At 45.8% G+C, this 14,487-nt stretch overlaps 1 protein-coding gene across 1 annotated transcript in view; it reads left to right on the plus strand.

Moving 5' to 3' along the window:
• The first annotated feature begins 7,787 nt into the window (after nt 1-7,787).
• The window catches only part of IQGAP2 (IQ motif containing GTPase activating protein 2), a 289,746-nt gene continuing 283,046 nt past the window's right edge, over nt 7,788-14,487 (plus strand). Inside the window, exon 1 of the mRNA XM_068535530.1 lies at nt 7,788-7,857. Coding sequence (XP_068391631.1) covers nt 7,812-7,857 — 46 coding nt within the window. The 5' untranslated portion in view covers nt 7,788-7,811. The remainder of the gene's footprint in view (nt 7,858-14,487) is intronic.

Raw genomic sequence — 14,487 nt, forward strand, 5'->3', positions numbered from 1 at the left:
AGACCCTATTTGTTGATGTCATCACTTGCCCAGACCCAAATAGTTTTCTACTGTGATTGTCTTCATTGAACACCTATTGTATGTTAGACAAAGGCCAAATTCCAACTCCATGAAAGCCCTCAATTTTTAGACTTTCAAAGTCTCTAGGAAGAAAATCCTAGCTTGGAATTAAACACATGAAAAATCAGCAGACTTTCAACAGCTATAACTTTCCACACTGCTATCTTCGACCCTCTGGGATTACTTCGTTTATTTACTATCTGGGAACTAAAGTAGAAATCTGGGTACTCCAAGTGCTAACATTTTTTTTTTTTTTTTAGTCAAGTGAACAATAGAAACATAAATAGCAACTAAAGTAGCATTTGCTAAAGGCTCAAAGGAGCCTTTGATACAGGATATTTGATACAGGAATTTAGAGGAGGAAAAAATGAAGTTAAATTGCAAGGAGTAAAAAACCAGCGCAGGACTAGCCATTGACACAGCCCAGGTGAGAGATTGCCCGGGAGGGGAGTGGTAGTGGTGATGATGAGAACAAAGAAGAATGAAGAGACACTAACAAATAACAGAGATATTCACACACACACACACAAAACAACAAAAAACCAACCACCAAATCTTAGTGGCTGACTGGATGCTGAGGCATGATCCTGGAGGAATCCAAAAAGATTGAGATCGAAACCTCAAAAATCTAAGCAAGGGGCTTCCCTGGTGGCGCACTGGTTGAGAATCCGCCTGCCAATGCAGGGACACGGGTTTGATCCCTAGTCCGGGAAGATCCCACATGCCACGGAGCAACTAAGCCCGTGCGCCACAACTACTGAGCCCGCGTGCCACAACTACTGAAGCTTGTGTGCCTAGAGCTTGTGCTCCGCAACAAGAGAAGCTCCGCAACAAGAGAAGCACCACAACGAGAAGCCCGTGCACTACAACAAAGAGTAGCCCCGGCTCACCGCAACTAGAGAAAAGCCCACATGCAGCAACGAAGACCCAATGTAGCCAAAAATAAATAAATAAAATAAATAAATTTATTTTTTAAAAAAGTCTAAGTGATTGGAAATGTTTGTATTAACAGAGTATGGCGGTCAGAGGAAAGATCCATTGGTAGATGGGAGAGATGTGGAATTGGTGGGTTCTGATTTTTTACCTGTTGAGTTTGAGGTGACAGTTGTATTTTTAGTATGACAAAAGGCAGGCACTGGTGATATTGCCTCCCTTGCTATGGTATTCCTTGGTTCTCTACTGGTTTTTACACTTGGCCTCAGGCTGACCAGATCCAGATGTGAAGTTAACTCTTAACAAGCTGAGTAACTGAGCTTTAGCAGCTGGTTGGCTACCCCCCCCCCAAAAAAAGCTTTAAAATGGAGGGGGCCCCACCAAAATATTTAAGCAGTGCTTTGTGAAAGTGTGGCAATTTCTGTTTATACAACAGACCAGACCTAGGGGCAACCCTCCCCCTATTCATGAAGTGAAGAGCTATCCTTTGTTGAGTTTTAACAGGAGGACCAGGAGTCACAAACCAGTCCCCAAATAGAGAAGCTGGTCATCAGGAAATGGGTCCCAGCAGCCCCTTAGGGGGCAGCTGAGTTTTGGGGTAGAAGCCACAATCCCTTCCCCAGATAGTAAGCATCTTTCTAGAAAGATCTGTATGTTTGCATATTCAGATTGCCACCATCAGTGTGTTTATCTCAGTGAGACTTTGTTTTGAAATAATGTAGATTTGCCTTAGTCAAGAAAATTAAATGAATCTGAATTTTAAAAACTGGTAAACCAACAAAAACATTACTTCCATTTGACTATACTAACAGAATCCTTATTTCTTTTTAAAAATATTTTGAAAAGCATTCCAGAGAGAGAGAGATTTTAACGTTTTAATTAATTAATTAATTATTTTTTAATTTATGGCTGCATCAGGTCTTCATTGCTGTGCACAGGCTTTCTCTAGTTGCGGCAAGCAGGGGCTACTCTTTGTTGTGGTGCGCGGGTTTCTCATTGCAGTGGCTTTTCTCGTTGCAGAGCACGGGCTCTAGGCTGGTGGGCTTCAGTAGTTGTGGCACGCAGGCTCAGCAGTTGTGGCGCACGGGCTTAGTTGCTCCGTGGCATGTGGGGTCTTCCTGGACCAGGACTCGAACCCTTGTCCCCTGCATTGGCAGGTGGATTCTTAACCACTGAGCCACTAGGGAAGTCCCCAACTGCCGTTTCTGAGGTGCCATGAGCAAAAGCAGGGTACTGTGCATGATCCCGGCACGCGGCACCACCGAGGGGGTGGGCAGATCACCCAAGCCACCCTTTTCTGCCTGACCCACCAATCCTCCCCTACCCTCACCCCATTTAAAGGAACTAGACCACCTTCCTCAGGGAGCGAGCAAGGGCACCGGTTTGTCATTCTCGCTCTCTCCCGCTGCAGCACCAGTCCCAATAAAACCTTGCCTGAATTTCTCATATTGCCTCTTATAAATTTCTATTGATTAAATAATCCAAGAGCCGAGGTCAGTAACATAATGGGTGTCTTCATTTTCATTCTCTGATAGTCAAGCTTCTTTCAAAATATCCAAGCTCTCCAAGGTCAGCTAGAAGTTCATTTGCCTCTCATCTGCCAGTTAAGACAGAGTGTTCCAGAAGGGGGTATAGGAGTCAGGCAAAGAAAATTAAAGCTAGGATTAAGAGCTACTGCCAAAGACAGATCGATCTGAGATAAGATAAAGCATACTTGAAGTCATAGTTAATGGGAAATCATGAATAATTTTTAAAAATGGATTCAGGACAACTTTACAGATATGTGGTAGAGCCCTTAGCCCTTTCAGATCTTATCTGAAAACCAACAGGGAGATGCAGGGAATTATTAGTAAAACTATAATCAGAAATACTGCCTGGACGCAAACTGGACCCCCAGGTCCCTAGTTCTTTGTGATGTCAAATAGATGATGGTAATTTGGGGACATTTATAGCAGTTCCTTTAGCATTCGCCTGGGAAAAGGGAACATGCATTTAGTAGAAGGTGACATGTTGAAATGTGCAGTTCAATTTATTAGCCTGAAACAGGAGACGGGGTTTTGTGCTGGGAGAAAAGTTTGGATTCAGGTAAACTCAGCACTGCCCTTTACCATACTACCTATGAGACTTTTTGAGTCGGTTTCTTCACTGTTAAATAAGAATAACCAGAAGTTCTTCACAGAGTTGTTACAGATTGAAAGTTGCAACTATTCCTAGTATAGTGCCTGGTATATACCTGTATTTAGTAAATTCGTGATTATAACAAAATAATTAAGCAGCTACTATATTCCAGGCATTGCTGCAAGTCCTGGCACACAGCAGTGAAGAATTAGACCAAGTCCCAGCTCTCAGAAAGCTCATGTTCTAGAGGGAGATGACAAACAATAAACAAATAATCCAGTGTATGTTATGTTAGATGATAAATGCAATTGAGAAAGTTAATGCAGAGTAAAGGGGATAAAAAGTGAAGGGGGCCAGCTAGAATCAATGCTGCTTTCTCTTCCTCCTCATTTCCAGGCTACCCTGGGGATCATCTTCTCAGAGTCACTGAAGTTCTAACTTTCTTAAACTGTGAAATGGAAAAAATAATAATGGAACTGTGCATGGCTTTTTTTAATAAAATTAAAGTTCAGTCTCTCCAAATTTTGATTTGTTTAGAACTTTAGAGCAAAGAGGAAAAGGCAAGATTGCCAAGAAGGCTTGACGATTTAACATTGACAAAATATTTGAAAGTTGTCCAAAACTATAGGCTTTAGTGAAGTGGAAAAGGACTTCACTGAAAAAAAAGTTGATGTATATAAAAACAAAAATATGTACCGTAGAAAAAGCAACGGGCAGAGACTCTCAGGAGACCTGGAATGTCGCTAAGGCTCTATTCTTCCTTAGCTGTGGAAATCATGAAACTTCTCTGTGCCTCTTTGTTTCCCGGGCCATAAAATGATGCATAGAGGCCACCAGTTCTACAGTTATCCTCTACCCTGACATTACTACCTGACTTTTGTTTTTGAGAACTGACACACTGACTGTTGCATTTATTTCTGTTCTGATTCTTTTTGTTTTTTTTTAAGCTGATGTTGGACTGTAACGATTCCCTTTTTAGGTACAGAGGTCTCCTTTGCAATAAAATGCAGATCCCACTCCTGCTCAGCGTCACTCTTTTTCTGGGACAGGGAATGAGTTAGAAAATTTTAACAACCCAAAGTCTCCTAGGACTTTGAAAAAGGCTTTAATGATTTCTTTCCTTTCATTTCTTCATGCCTCACTTCTTCGGGTGATGCTTTGAAAGCACGTTGGTCACTATTGTGGTAAAAATGTTAAAATGATCAATAACATGATATTATTGGAAAATGACCAAATCATTTCAAAGGTGAATGGAATGGCGCATGCCAAGATCTTTACTCAAACATACTTTTAAAATCCTGTTTGATGCTCTTGATATGAATAATCTGTTATTGTTATAAAAACAAAATTGTGTTTTGTCAAACACCTCATTTCAACTAGTTAGAAGGAGAGAGACAGACCTCTGAAAACAATCATTTTTTAAATAATACTGCTTTAAAAATTGTTTTACCAGGTCTAGTAGTTTTCCAGTGTCATCTTTTGTTTTACATTAAACAAAAAACACTTCTTGCTTTATTAAAAAGACATTTTTCACTAGATGGTGTCAGTTTTTGTTTTAATATTCCTGCAAGCACAGTCCGATGGCAAAGTAAGCTGGCACATTGCCTTGTATTTATTTGAATCACCCTCCAATGTCAAGCCCTAAGAGAAAAATAGCCCAGAATTCTGCAGACAAGTTTCTTTTCTGAGATTCTGCAAAGAAGTGATCTGTGAGATAGTAGTTACCCAGTGAATGCAGACTGAAATCCCAAAGATTCATTTCAGCACTTGCAAAATAAATCAGGAGCATTTGCTTTTACAATTTCTTCTTAGCGTTAAGTTCTCCAAAGAAACATTAGCCATGACAGCTTTAAAACCTGCCCAGAGCCTTCAGAGAAGAGCTGACCAGCTGGAACATGAACTTAGAACTACTCTCCTGCAGACCACCTATTTTTGCTTTAACCTTCACTTTCTACCATTAACAGATATTTACTCTATTTATTACATTTGGTGATATCTATATGTGTCGATGGCACCAACTTGTTTGTATTAAAACTCCTCTTTATCACACTGGCATCAATCAACCTCACTGAAGCTCTCCTTACTTCCCTCTTCTGCTTCTGCCAGAGCCCCTTCCACCAGGTATCAGCACCTCCCAGCTGCCCCACTAAAATCCATCCTATAACCTGCTGCAAGAGTCCCCTTCCCTACACTCCCTTGCATCATGCAGCTCCCGTACCCCAAACCTTTGAGCTCTCAAATGCTTCTGTGATAATATCCCATCCTCTTTGCCCACATTCAGTGTCCTCCATGATCTGATACCAGCTTCAAATCTCCCACCCTCAGCCAAACTCATGCCCCACCCCATTGTCCCTTGTCCTTGCCTGTCCTCCAGGAGTAGACATTCTCCTTCCAACTCTTCTTCAAGGTCTACCTCAAACTGTATGTTCAAACCCTATCACCTTCCTTGACCATTCCAGTTTACAGTGACTTTCCTAACACCTCTACATACATGACTACGCAGTTTTTCTTTTTTCTTTTTTCTTTTGTGTACACCGCGCAGCATGTGGGATCTTAGTTCCCTCACCAGGGATCAAACCCTGGCCCCTGCAGTGGAAGCTCCAGAGTCCTAACCACTGGACCACTAGGGAATTCCCTAGACTACCCACTTATTTGGGTCTAAATCATACACTCATACTGAAAATTGATATGTGTGAGCCTTAATTGTAGTACCTAATACATGGAATCATCGAGGTGAAATGAACTTGAGATATCCGATTCAGCATGTCCGGAAACACAGGAAATTCCCCTTGAACATGCCCCTGTCTGGGTGAACACTGACTGACAGGGTGCTGTGCCTCAAAATGTGGCCATTTCACCTTTGAATTGCTCTTATAAAAAGAGGCATCTGCTTATTTATTTATTTTTGGCTGCATTGGGTCATTGTTGCTGCGTGCGGGCTTTCTCTAGTTGTGGCGAGCGGGGGCTGCTCTTTCTTGCAGTGTGCGAGCTTCTCATTGCTGTGGCTTCTCCTGTTGCAGAGCATGGGCTCTAAGGTGCACGAGCTTTAGTAGTTGTGGCACGTGAGCTCAGTAGCTGTGGCTCGCGGGCTCTAGAGTGCAGGCTCAGTAGTTGTGGCGCATGGGCTTAGCTGCTCCGCGGCATGTGGGACCTTCCCGGACCAGGGCTCGAACCCCTTTCCCCTGCATTGGCAGGCGGATTCTTAACCACTGCGCCACCAGGGAAGCCCGAGGCATCTGCTTTTTAAGGGAGAAAAGCCCCACTGAGCCCATTCCAACCAGGGGAGTGGGATAGAACCTCCTTGCTCTCCCATCGGAAGACACTTCCCTGAGTCCAGCTGAGATCCCTCGTGCTTATTTTCTAACATTACAGGGCAGCTTGTTAGAAATGCGGATTCATGAGCCCCAGTCCAGACCCAACTGAACTGGAAACTCTGAGGGTGGGCCCCCAGAATCTGAGTTTCAACAAGTTTGAGAAGGATTGCAGCTCCCACGTGAAATGGAAACCAGCTGGCCACCCTCTATCTTTGCAGACTTCAAAATGGTTAGTGTCACTATGCCGCCTTTTCTCCAACGAAATCATCTCTTATAACTCGTTATTTTATTTAGCCAGCCAATTATTTTATTTAGCAACCCACACATTTCACATTTGACAAGCAGGTGAGGACACGGGTTTAGAAGAGTCCCACATTCCTCCAGATCTTACCACTCTGAGGCACAAAGAGAAAAATAGCTCCAGGTGACTGCATGAAAACAAAACAAAACAAAACCCCCCCAAAATCTTTAAAAACTGCCACGTGTAGTTTAATTTCCTTAAAAGCTAAGCCGGAAAAGGTTTTTGTGGTGTGCGACCCCAGCTGGGCTGGGCGACAGTTCCGTACTTGGGGGAGGGGAGCGGGCCCAAGGTGATCTGAGGATGACTCGCAGTTGTGTTTTGAGTGGTTGCTCGGCGAGTGTCTATCTTGTCCCTCCAGCAAACACACATTCTCAGTTTCTGGTCATGAAAGGGGAACCCTGTATTTTGTAGACAAGGAGTCACAGAAGCAACGTTCGAGGGGAAAAAAGAAAACAACAAAAAAAAAAGTCAAGGCGCAATCTCCCCAGAGGAAAAGGAACCGCGCTGTTTGTCCTTCTGTAACTGAGCAACACCCTAGGCGGCTGGGGCTGGCTGTGTCTTCTGCGGTTTTTCTTGCTCTTCTCCGCAGAGGTTCACTTCCACCCTCTAAACGCTCCACAAGTGAAAAAGCAGGCGGGGCGGCCGCGGGCCCCAGTGGCAGGGGATCCCGGCCCAGGGCCCGTGCAGCCCCTTCCTCCAGCCGCGGGGCCGGACAGGGGCGGGTCCAGGCGGCAGGGCGCTGCGCCCGGCGCGCGGTAGGGGTCGCTGCGCCGCGGCGCGCGCTCTCACCGCGGTGGATAACGGGGCCGGGCTGTAGGAGAAAGGAAACCTGCCTGGGAGGCGGCGGCGGCGGCCCGGAGCGAGCGAGGGAGGAGAGTTCACTTTTGCTCCGGTGTCAGCGCGCGGCGGCGGCAGCGGGTGCTGACGAGGGAGCACCGAGCGAGCGGGGCGCCCATCTCGGGCGGCCAGGGGAGGGCCGCGAGAGGCCGGATACGAGCGCGCCGGCTGGGCGCGGAGCGGCGAGCCTGGCCAGCGAGGGGAGCCGCGGGGGGCGCGCCGCGTGCGGGCCCCCGGAACCGCGCAGGATGCCGCACGAGGAGCAGCCGTCCCGGCAGAGACCCCGCTACGGCTGTAAGTGCGCCGGGCGCGCGGGGTTCCGCCGGCCTTGGGGAGCTCTCTCCCTAAGGAAGGGTTGGAGAAACCGAGGGAGCCGGGTGCGCGCCGCGGAGGAACCGGAGGGCAGCGGCCGGGTGGCTGGCAAAGTTGGGAGCTGGAGTTGCAAAGGCTAGTGAGCGGCGTCCTCCCGCTCTCCCCACAAATTCCTAATCCCCAGCTGGCACCCCAATCGTCTACCCCGCACACCCCACCGTGGCGCGAGGCAGAGCTGGGTCTGCGCCGTGGGACACACCAAGTTGGGTGTTTAAGGGTATCAGGTGAGGAGCCCTCGGAGCTCCTGGACGTTGCCGGCTCGGGCCAGGGGGTGGCGTAAGGGACCCTTTTCTTCCAACTCAGAAGCGGAGGAAAGTTTGTTTGCTGTGGCTGCAGGTGGGCTCCGCAAGTAGTGTGCCCGCGCATTCTGCTAGTAGCAACGTCGGCTTTCCTATAAGGGGTGGCGTCTCCTCCTACCCCGCTCCCTCGGGCTTCACCTGGGCCGCAAGAGCCAGTTTGGGCCCCACAGGTGCGAGTCCTTTCCTGCTGCAGCTGAAAGGGGCACCTCCCCAATCCCCCCCCCGTGCGGCGCGCGGGAGGATTGCAGCCGGGACAGGACGCGGCTCTGGGCTCCCCGGGATCCGGTTGGAGCCGCGTGACTTGAATGAGATAGTGTCGATTACCCAGCCAGGGTCTACCCTCGGAAAGAGGTTGCTTTGGCGGATCTTGAGTGGATGGAGCCAGATTAGAACCAACCACGTGGCTTCATGTGCAGAGTTCAGAGTCTTTACCAAACATGTGTCAGGAAGTATTTCCTTTAAAACAAACAGAAAGTTGGCATGCTCTCTCAACAGGGCTGGCCCTGTCAGTGATCCCTGTGGCGGATCACAGGTTAATCTTTTGCCCAGGCTGGCCTTGGTGGCAAGGGTACGAGGTTTGGGTTAAGATGGTGAACGCTACTGCATGTTTGTGGTTCTGGCTGGCTGTGAGGGCCACAGGCTTGCCTAATAAAGGGGAGTGGTCAACGCGCTCACCCTCCCTTTCCTCCCCGCCAGTCTTAGAATGGAGCAGCAGAGATGAGAAGTTAGTTTTCCCAGGTGACCTTTTCTGTGTCAGCCAGTGAGGAGGCAGCCTGAGGAGTCAGCTGCAGCCTCTGTACTCTAGGGAAATGCATTTAACACTTAACCCGGCCCTGCCCTTTGCAGCCTTAGTTTGCACTTTGCCTAACCACACAGAGGGCAGAGTTCCTTGCGGTGGGATGTGCTCATCCAGAGTGGTGTCAACCATCTTCAGATTGGTGAAATTCCTTCATGTGTCAGGCTCCCAGAATGTATGGTAGCTTCACTGTGTCAAATTATAAGATGGCCACAATGGGTAGAAACTAGGCGAGTATGAATTTAAAAATGCGTTTTGATATCACATTCTAAACCATGATCTGTTTGGTGTGTGTCGTCCCTCACTAGTTCAGTGTGCTGGGCAAACTTGCAGTGCACGTGGTGCATTAATATGGCATTTCCATCTGTTTCCCTGCATGAGCGTCTTGTGATGGCGCTTGGTTTTCATTGAATGCACCTGTAGTTTTAGAGCGCTCTTAGAAGCGGCAGTCTAGGAGATTCAGATCCCACAAGCATGAAGAGCATTGCACATCGGCACATAGCCACTTTTTTTGGAAATTCTCGTCCAACTTTTCTCACGAGTCTGGTGTAATAGGTGATGTGCCATCTTGTTGGAAGTTATTTTGTGAGATGTTACTGTAGAACAAAGATGAAATATGAGCTCACTAATGTAATTCTGCAGAGAAGATATGGAGAAAGGAAAAGGGTGAAGCTGCTATACTAATTTAGACGTGAGTAGGATATTACATTACAACCAGAGTATCTTTCTACAGTCAGAACTAAATTTAATTGAAACTTATGCGTAGGTATGATTTGCAAAATCATTTTTGTGCTGTTGTAACAAACTGTGATGTAGTTGCCAGAGGAGTTCTGAAAACACGTTGCCACCATGATCTGTCAAAAGTTTTGTTCCAGTTACTTGAGAGTTAAAAAGACCAGCGATAGCAAAGAGGGGCTTTGTGACTAAGATGATTTCACTCATCACTGATGATCCAGTCAGCATTTAAGTGGCTCCTGTGGGTCAGTAATCAATATGTCTGTGGCAGAAATTGTGGTTTTCTACCCTCTGCAAAACTTCTTTCCTTTCATGAGAAACGTTGTAAATGGTAAGTGTTTCACTATTTGCTTCTCTTTAAAAGTGTAGCATAAGCCCAGCATGGGTGTGTTTATGTGTGTGTTGCAGGGGAAGGTTCTGGCTGATGCTCTGAGCTTTTGACTGATGCTCTGGTCTGCATGGTGAGATTTCTGAATCACCTGGTAACTGGTGTGTTTCGGTGGTCAACACAACTAAGCCTCTTATCCCTTTCCCAGTACTAGAAATTTAAGTTCTCAACTGTTAAACTCAGGTGTGTAAAACAGGATTGAATACATCTGTGTTTAGGGCAGCTTGGCTCTAACGGTCTATCAGTGCTTTCCTTTGAAAGCAGAGGGATGTATGCAGTGTTGCCCTGCAATGCTGTCTGTAAAAGACAAAAAGTCAAGTCCCTCCTACATGCACTAATGTTTTGGTTGAGCTTTTCAAAAGGTTCTTTCAGGTCACCAGCTAAAGTGTTATTTTAGTATGCTTTTAACTTTAATTACACATGCCCTTAGCCCAAATGACTTGTTTGGGAGAGTTTAAGCTTGTAATATCCAGTTTGTTGGAGAGTTTAGTGTTGTTTAAGGTGTTAGCAGAACGCTTTTTTTCCTCTAGGGAACCATTGGTTTGCTTTTGCCCCTCATCTTCCCATTCCATAAGCTTTTCAGCAGCTCATTTTATTTAAAAGGCTAGTATACAGGCAGATCTAATGCTTACCAAGTCTTCATGGTAATGAAAAGAGAAACAAAGGCCACTCAACTTCTGATCGGAGTCAGGTAAGTCCTACAGGTTAGGCACTTAAGCATGGGGTGTGGAATTTAAGTTGGTGAATTTACCAAGTGCTTGTGTGTTTCATGTGCTGTTGTTATCACCTGCTTATTATGACCTCTGAGAGGGCCAGGTGTTTTCCCGAAGCTGAAACCCCTGATACTAGCTGGTGACAGAGGGAGTTTGGAAGCCAGTGCTGTCAAACCCTGAAGCCTTTTCTCACTGGCTGTTGCCATTTGCCTCTCTTGACTCATCAAAGGGGGCTTCGCCCCTCCTTTCTCTCTGTTTCAGGTGTTTGTCCTGATTTTATCAAACTGCAGAAACCTGTAGCCATTTGGATAGTGTGCTCTTTTAAAAGAAGATGGGTGGTATTCTCTCGAGTTTATTTTGCTTCTTTACCCCTAAGGAAAAGTATCAAAGAATACATGGGCTTTTTATAGAGTACATCTAGGCTTCATTAAAACATTCTATGTGTATGTAGAGACATCCTGTCTCATTGTGAGGCACTGAAATGAAAGAAAGGCTTTTCCATAATACAGTTGCATGCTCCAATGATTCCAAATAGGATAATTTGTAAAACACACTTTATTACATATACTGGCCATGCCTTAAAGTCTAGGGTTGATGAGAAATCAAGCAGAAGTTTGCAGTGTGTTGACTGACCAGTGAGCCGAGGCTTTTTCACTTTAGTGTTCCATTTCGTTTTTCTCCCTTGAAAGGCAGAATGGCGTCAGTGAAGTGGCAAAAGCTTTGGTGTTGAGTAGATCCGAGTTTAAATCCTGACTTGGCCATTAACTGCCTGAGTAGCCTTGGGGTTTTCTCTTATACCTTGAAGGATGGTGTTTTCCATTCCTGTGACAGTGGCTGGTGTGGTTCCTGGCACATAGTGCTAAACACATTGTAGTGATGTCAGTCAATTGAGCACCTAACATGTACAGCACATTGCGGATGAAGGAAAAATGACTGAGATGGTTACAGCTTTACAGCTTATAAGAGAATCTGGAAGATGAAGAGTAATGCCTATACTTTTACTAGTGTACTTCCAAGTTCTGTGGAAGTGAAGACACGAGAGTGACGGATTTGGGTGGGGAAATGGGAAGGCTTCATGAAGGTTGTGACCACGACCAGAGGGAAAACTGAAAGGCATTCCGTGTATTTGTTGCGTGGGTATTTTGGTGGGGCTGATGCTTAGGAGGTGTGGATGGGTGCTGTGGAAGGGAGGTGTAGCCAGAGAGGAATTTATCATGGAATCCTTTATTTGTAGGCAACAAAAGGCAGAGCTGTCCTAAGAGTAGCTTAATCTAGTCTCTCACTGAAGTATCTTGCTCTTTGAGAGGTCTTTTTTTTTTTTTAACTTTTCATTACATTCTATTGGCAAGTGACCTGATGAAGTGGGAAGGATGGGTGTGCTTGGAATGCATGGGGTTGGAAAGAGCAGGAGGGTGGGTGAGGTTTGGGGATGTGTGCGTCAGGGGGTGCCCTCTCTCTCGTTGCTCAGAGGCCCCTTCACCATGCTTCTAGGTTGGGGAATTATTTTTACTGCCAGGTTGGTCAGATAGTTCCACTTGGGATGGGCTAGAAGTAAATCATGATGATGCTTCTGGAACTGGTGGCATCCAACGAATACAAAGAGGTAGGTCTGGACCCTCACCGGAGCCTAACAGACTCCAGCCAGGGAGACAGACAGCTAACTCCAAACCATTTCAGAACGTAAATTCTCTGAAAACAGGTTTAAAAAAAAAAAAAAAAAAAAAGGTGTAGTTACAGCAGGGCAAGGATCTTGACAATGAAATTATCTAGAGGGTAGGGTTTCTTCTCCCTCTTTTTTTCCTCTTACTCTCCATTACTTAAGGGCAATTTTGACTAATCAAATTTCACTGGAGATTTAGGGCAGTCACAGGAGAACATCTCAGTTTGGTTGAAAGTGGCTAATGCCGAGTTTCCAGTTCATTAGCAGGCCCTCAGATTTGACTACACTCTCACTGGACTCTCCCTTAACTTTACAATCATGGGTTGTGCATGGCCCTTCTTTCCAAGGTGCCCAGAGGCGCTGACAGCTGTTTCTCCAGTCAGTGCAGTGGCTTTCCTGGAGCAGTTCCTGGAGCAGCAAGGGCTGTAGAACGTCACCTGGGAACCTGTTGGAAAGGCGAATTCCCTGCCCCACCCAGACCTCCTGAGTCAGGGTGGCGGGGGTTGGGGGGGGGGTGGGGGTGGTGGGGGGGTGGTGTCCTACAAGGGCTTCTGATGCACTGCTCTAGTGCAAGGGTGAAAAAGCATTCCTAATACACAGATTACCCTCTCCACAGTGCTTGCAAGTTTTTGTCATGTAAGTAAAAACATGTGAGCACGTTACCAAATGCTTTATTTACAGTATGCCTTGTGTGTTTGATTTGAGCACACACATGCACGGCGTACAAACCCCGGCATTGATTTCTGTACAGGTTTGTGTTTATTTTATAGGATCTGTTTCGGTATGGCATTAAGGTTGCTTTTCTCCCTTCTGGGAAACAAATGTGATTTAGAAGATAAAGTGCCAAATCTCCACTAACTAGGGATTAAGTGACATCAACTCCCCAAGGGTCTCTAGGGGGAGGTGGCGCTCTTTGGAGCCATTGGGAAGGCTGAGTGAGCTGGGGAACCTGCTTGTGGAATAAGGAAGGTCCCAATCCTGGCCATTCTGGACTTTAATCCTTGCAAGGCGGGGCCTGGACAGTAAGGGTTGAAAGTTGTCTCTTCCCTCCATTTTTTTTATCCAGGACAACTTAAAGTGTTCTTCATTCATTCACAACTTTGAGAGCAGTTGAGTATGTTAGCAGAGATACTATTTGATAGGAATTAGTGCACCTAGGTCATGCCCACATTACAGAAAACTACTGACCTGTTTAGTTTTCTATTGATTAAAGATAGGAGGACATTCCTCTGATTTTTTTGCTTAGGATCCCCAAAGAGGACTTTTAATTGTTCTGCTTTTTCCACTACTCCTGAATCTCTAAAGAAAGACGTTTTTATATCATTTTTTGCACATTAAGGCAGATTAGTTCCTGATAATTTTGGCTCACTTCTCATTTTATTGCCAATATGAACTCAATCTTACATAATGTTAAGGCAGATCCTTAGTCATCTTCATATAAATGGACTTGATTTGCATGTGATTGAAGCAACAGATGTTTGAAATACGTAAGTAATGCTTAGGTTCAATACCTAGCTGGTAACCTGAAACCCTGGTACCTAGAAGACACTCAGTCAATATTTGCTGTTGTGACAGATTTTGCTTAAAGTGTCAGCACTGCACTGTTGGTCTGAATGAGGAACTTGTTTCTATTATCTGTTAAATTAAAGATAATCTCAAGAGTTTGACTGCCAGGCAAATATTTAATGTTGAGTTAAATTTGCTTTCACCCTCTGTGGAACCTGGGCAAGTTATTTTAATTTCTCTGTGCCTCCGTTTCCTCCCCTCTAAAGTGCAGACGGGAAAGTGCATGCTCAGAGGGTTGAATGATTCAATGCACATTCAGAATGTGTCTCCATAGCGCCTGCACTTGACTGGTGGGGGAGGGGTGGCAGTAGTATTGCCCTCATCTCTGCTGCCCCTTGCCTGTCTCCCCACCTCCTTGTCCTCTTCTCACTTTAACAGAAAGCGGATTTAAAATC

The sequence above is a fragment of the Eschrichtius robustus genome, chromosome 2 (assembly GCF_028021215.1).
Source record: "Eschrichtius robustus isolate mEscRob2 chromosome 2, mEscRob2.pri, whole genome shotgun sequence".
Lineage (NCBI taxonomy): Eukaryota > Metazoa > Chordata > Mammalia > Artiodactyla > Eschrichtiidae > Eschrichtius > Eschrichtius robustus.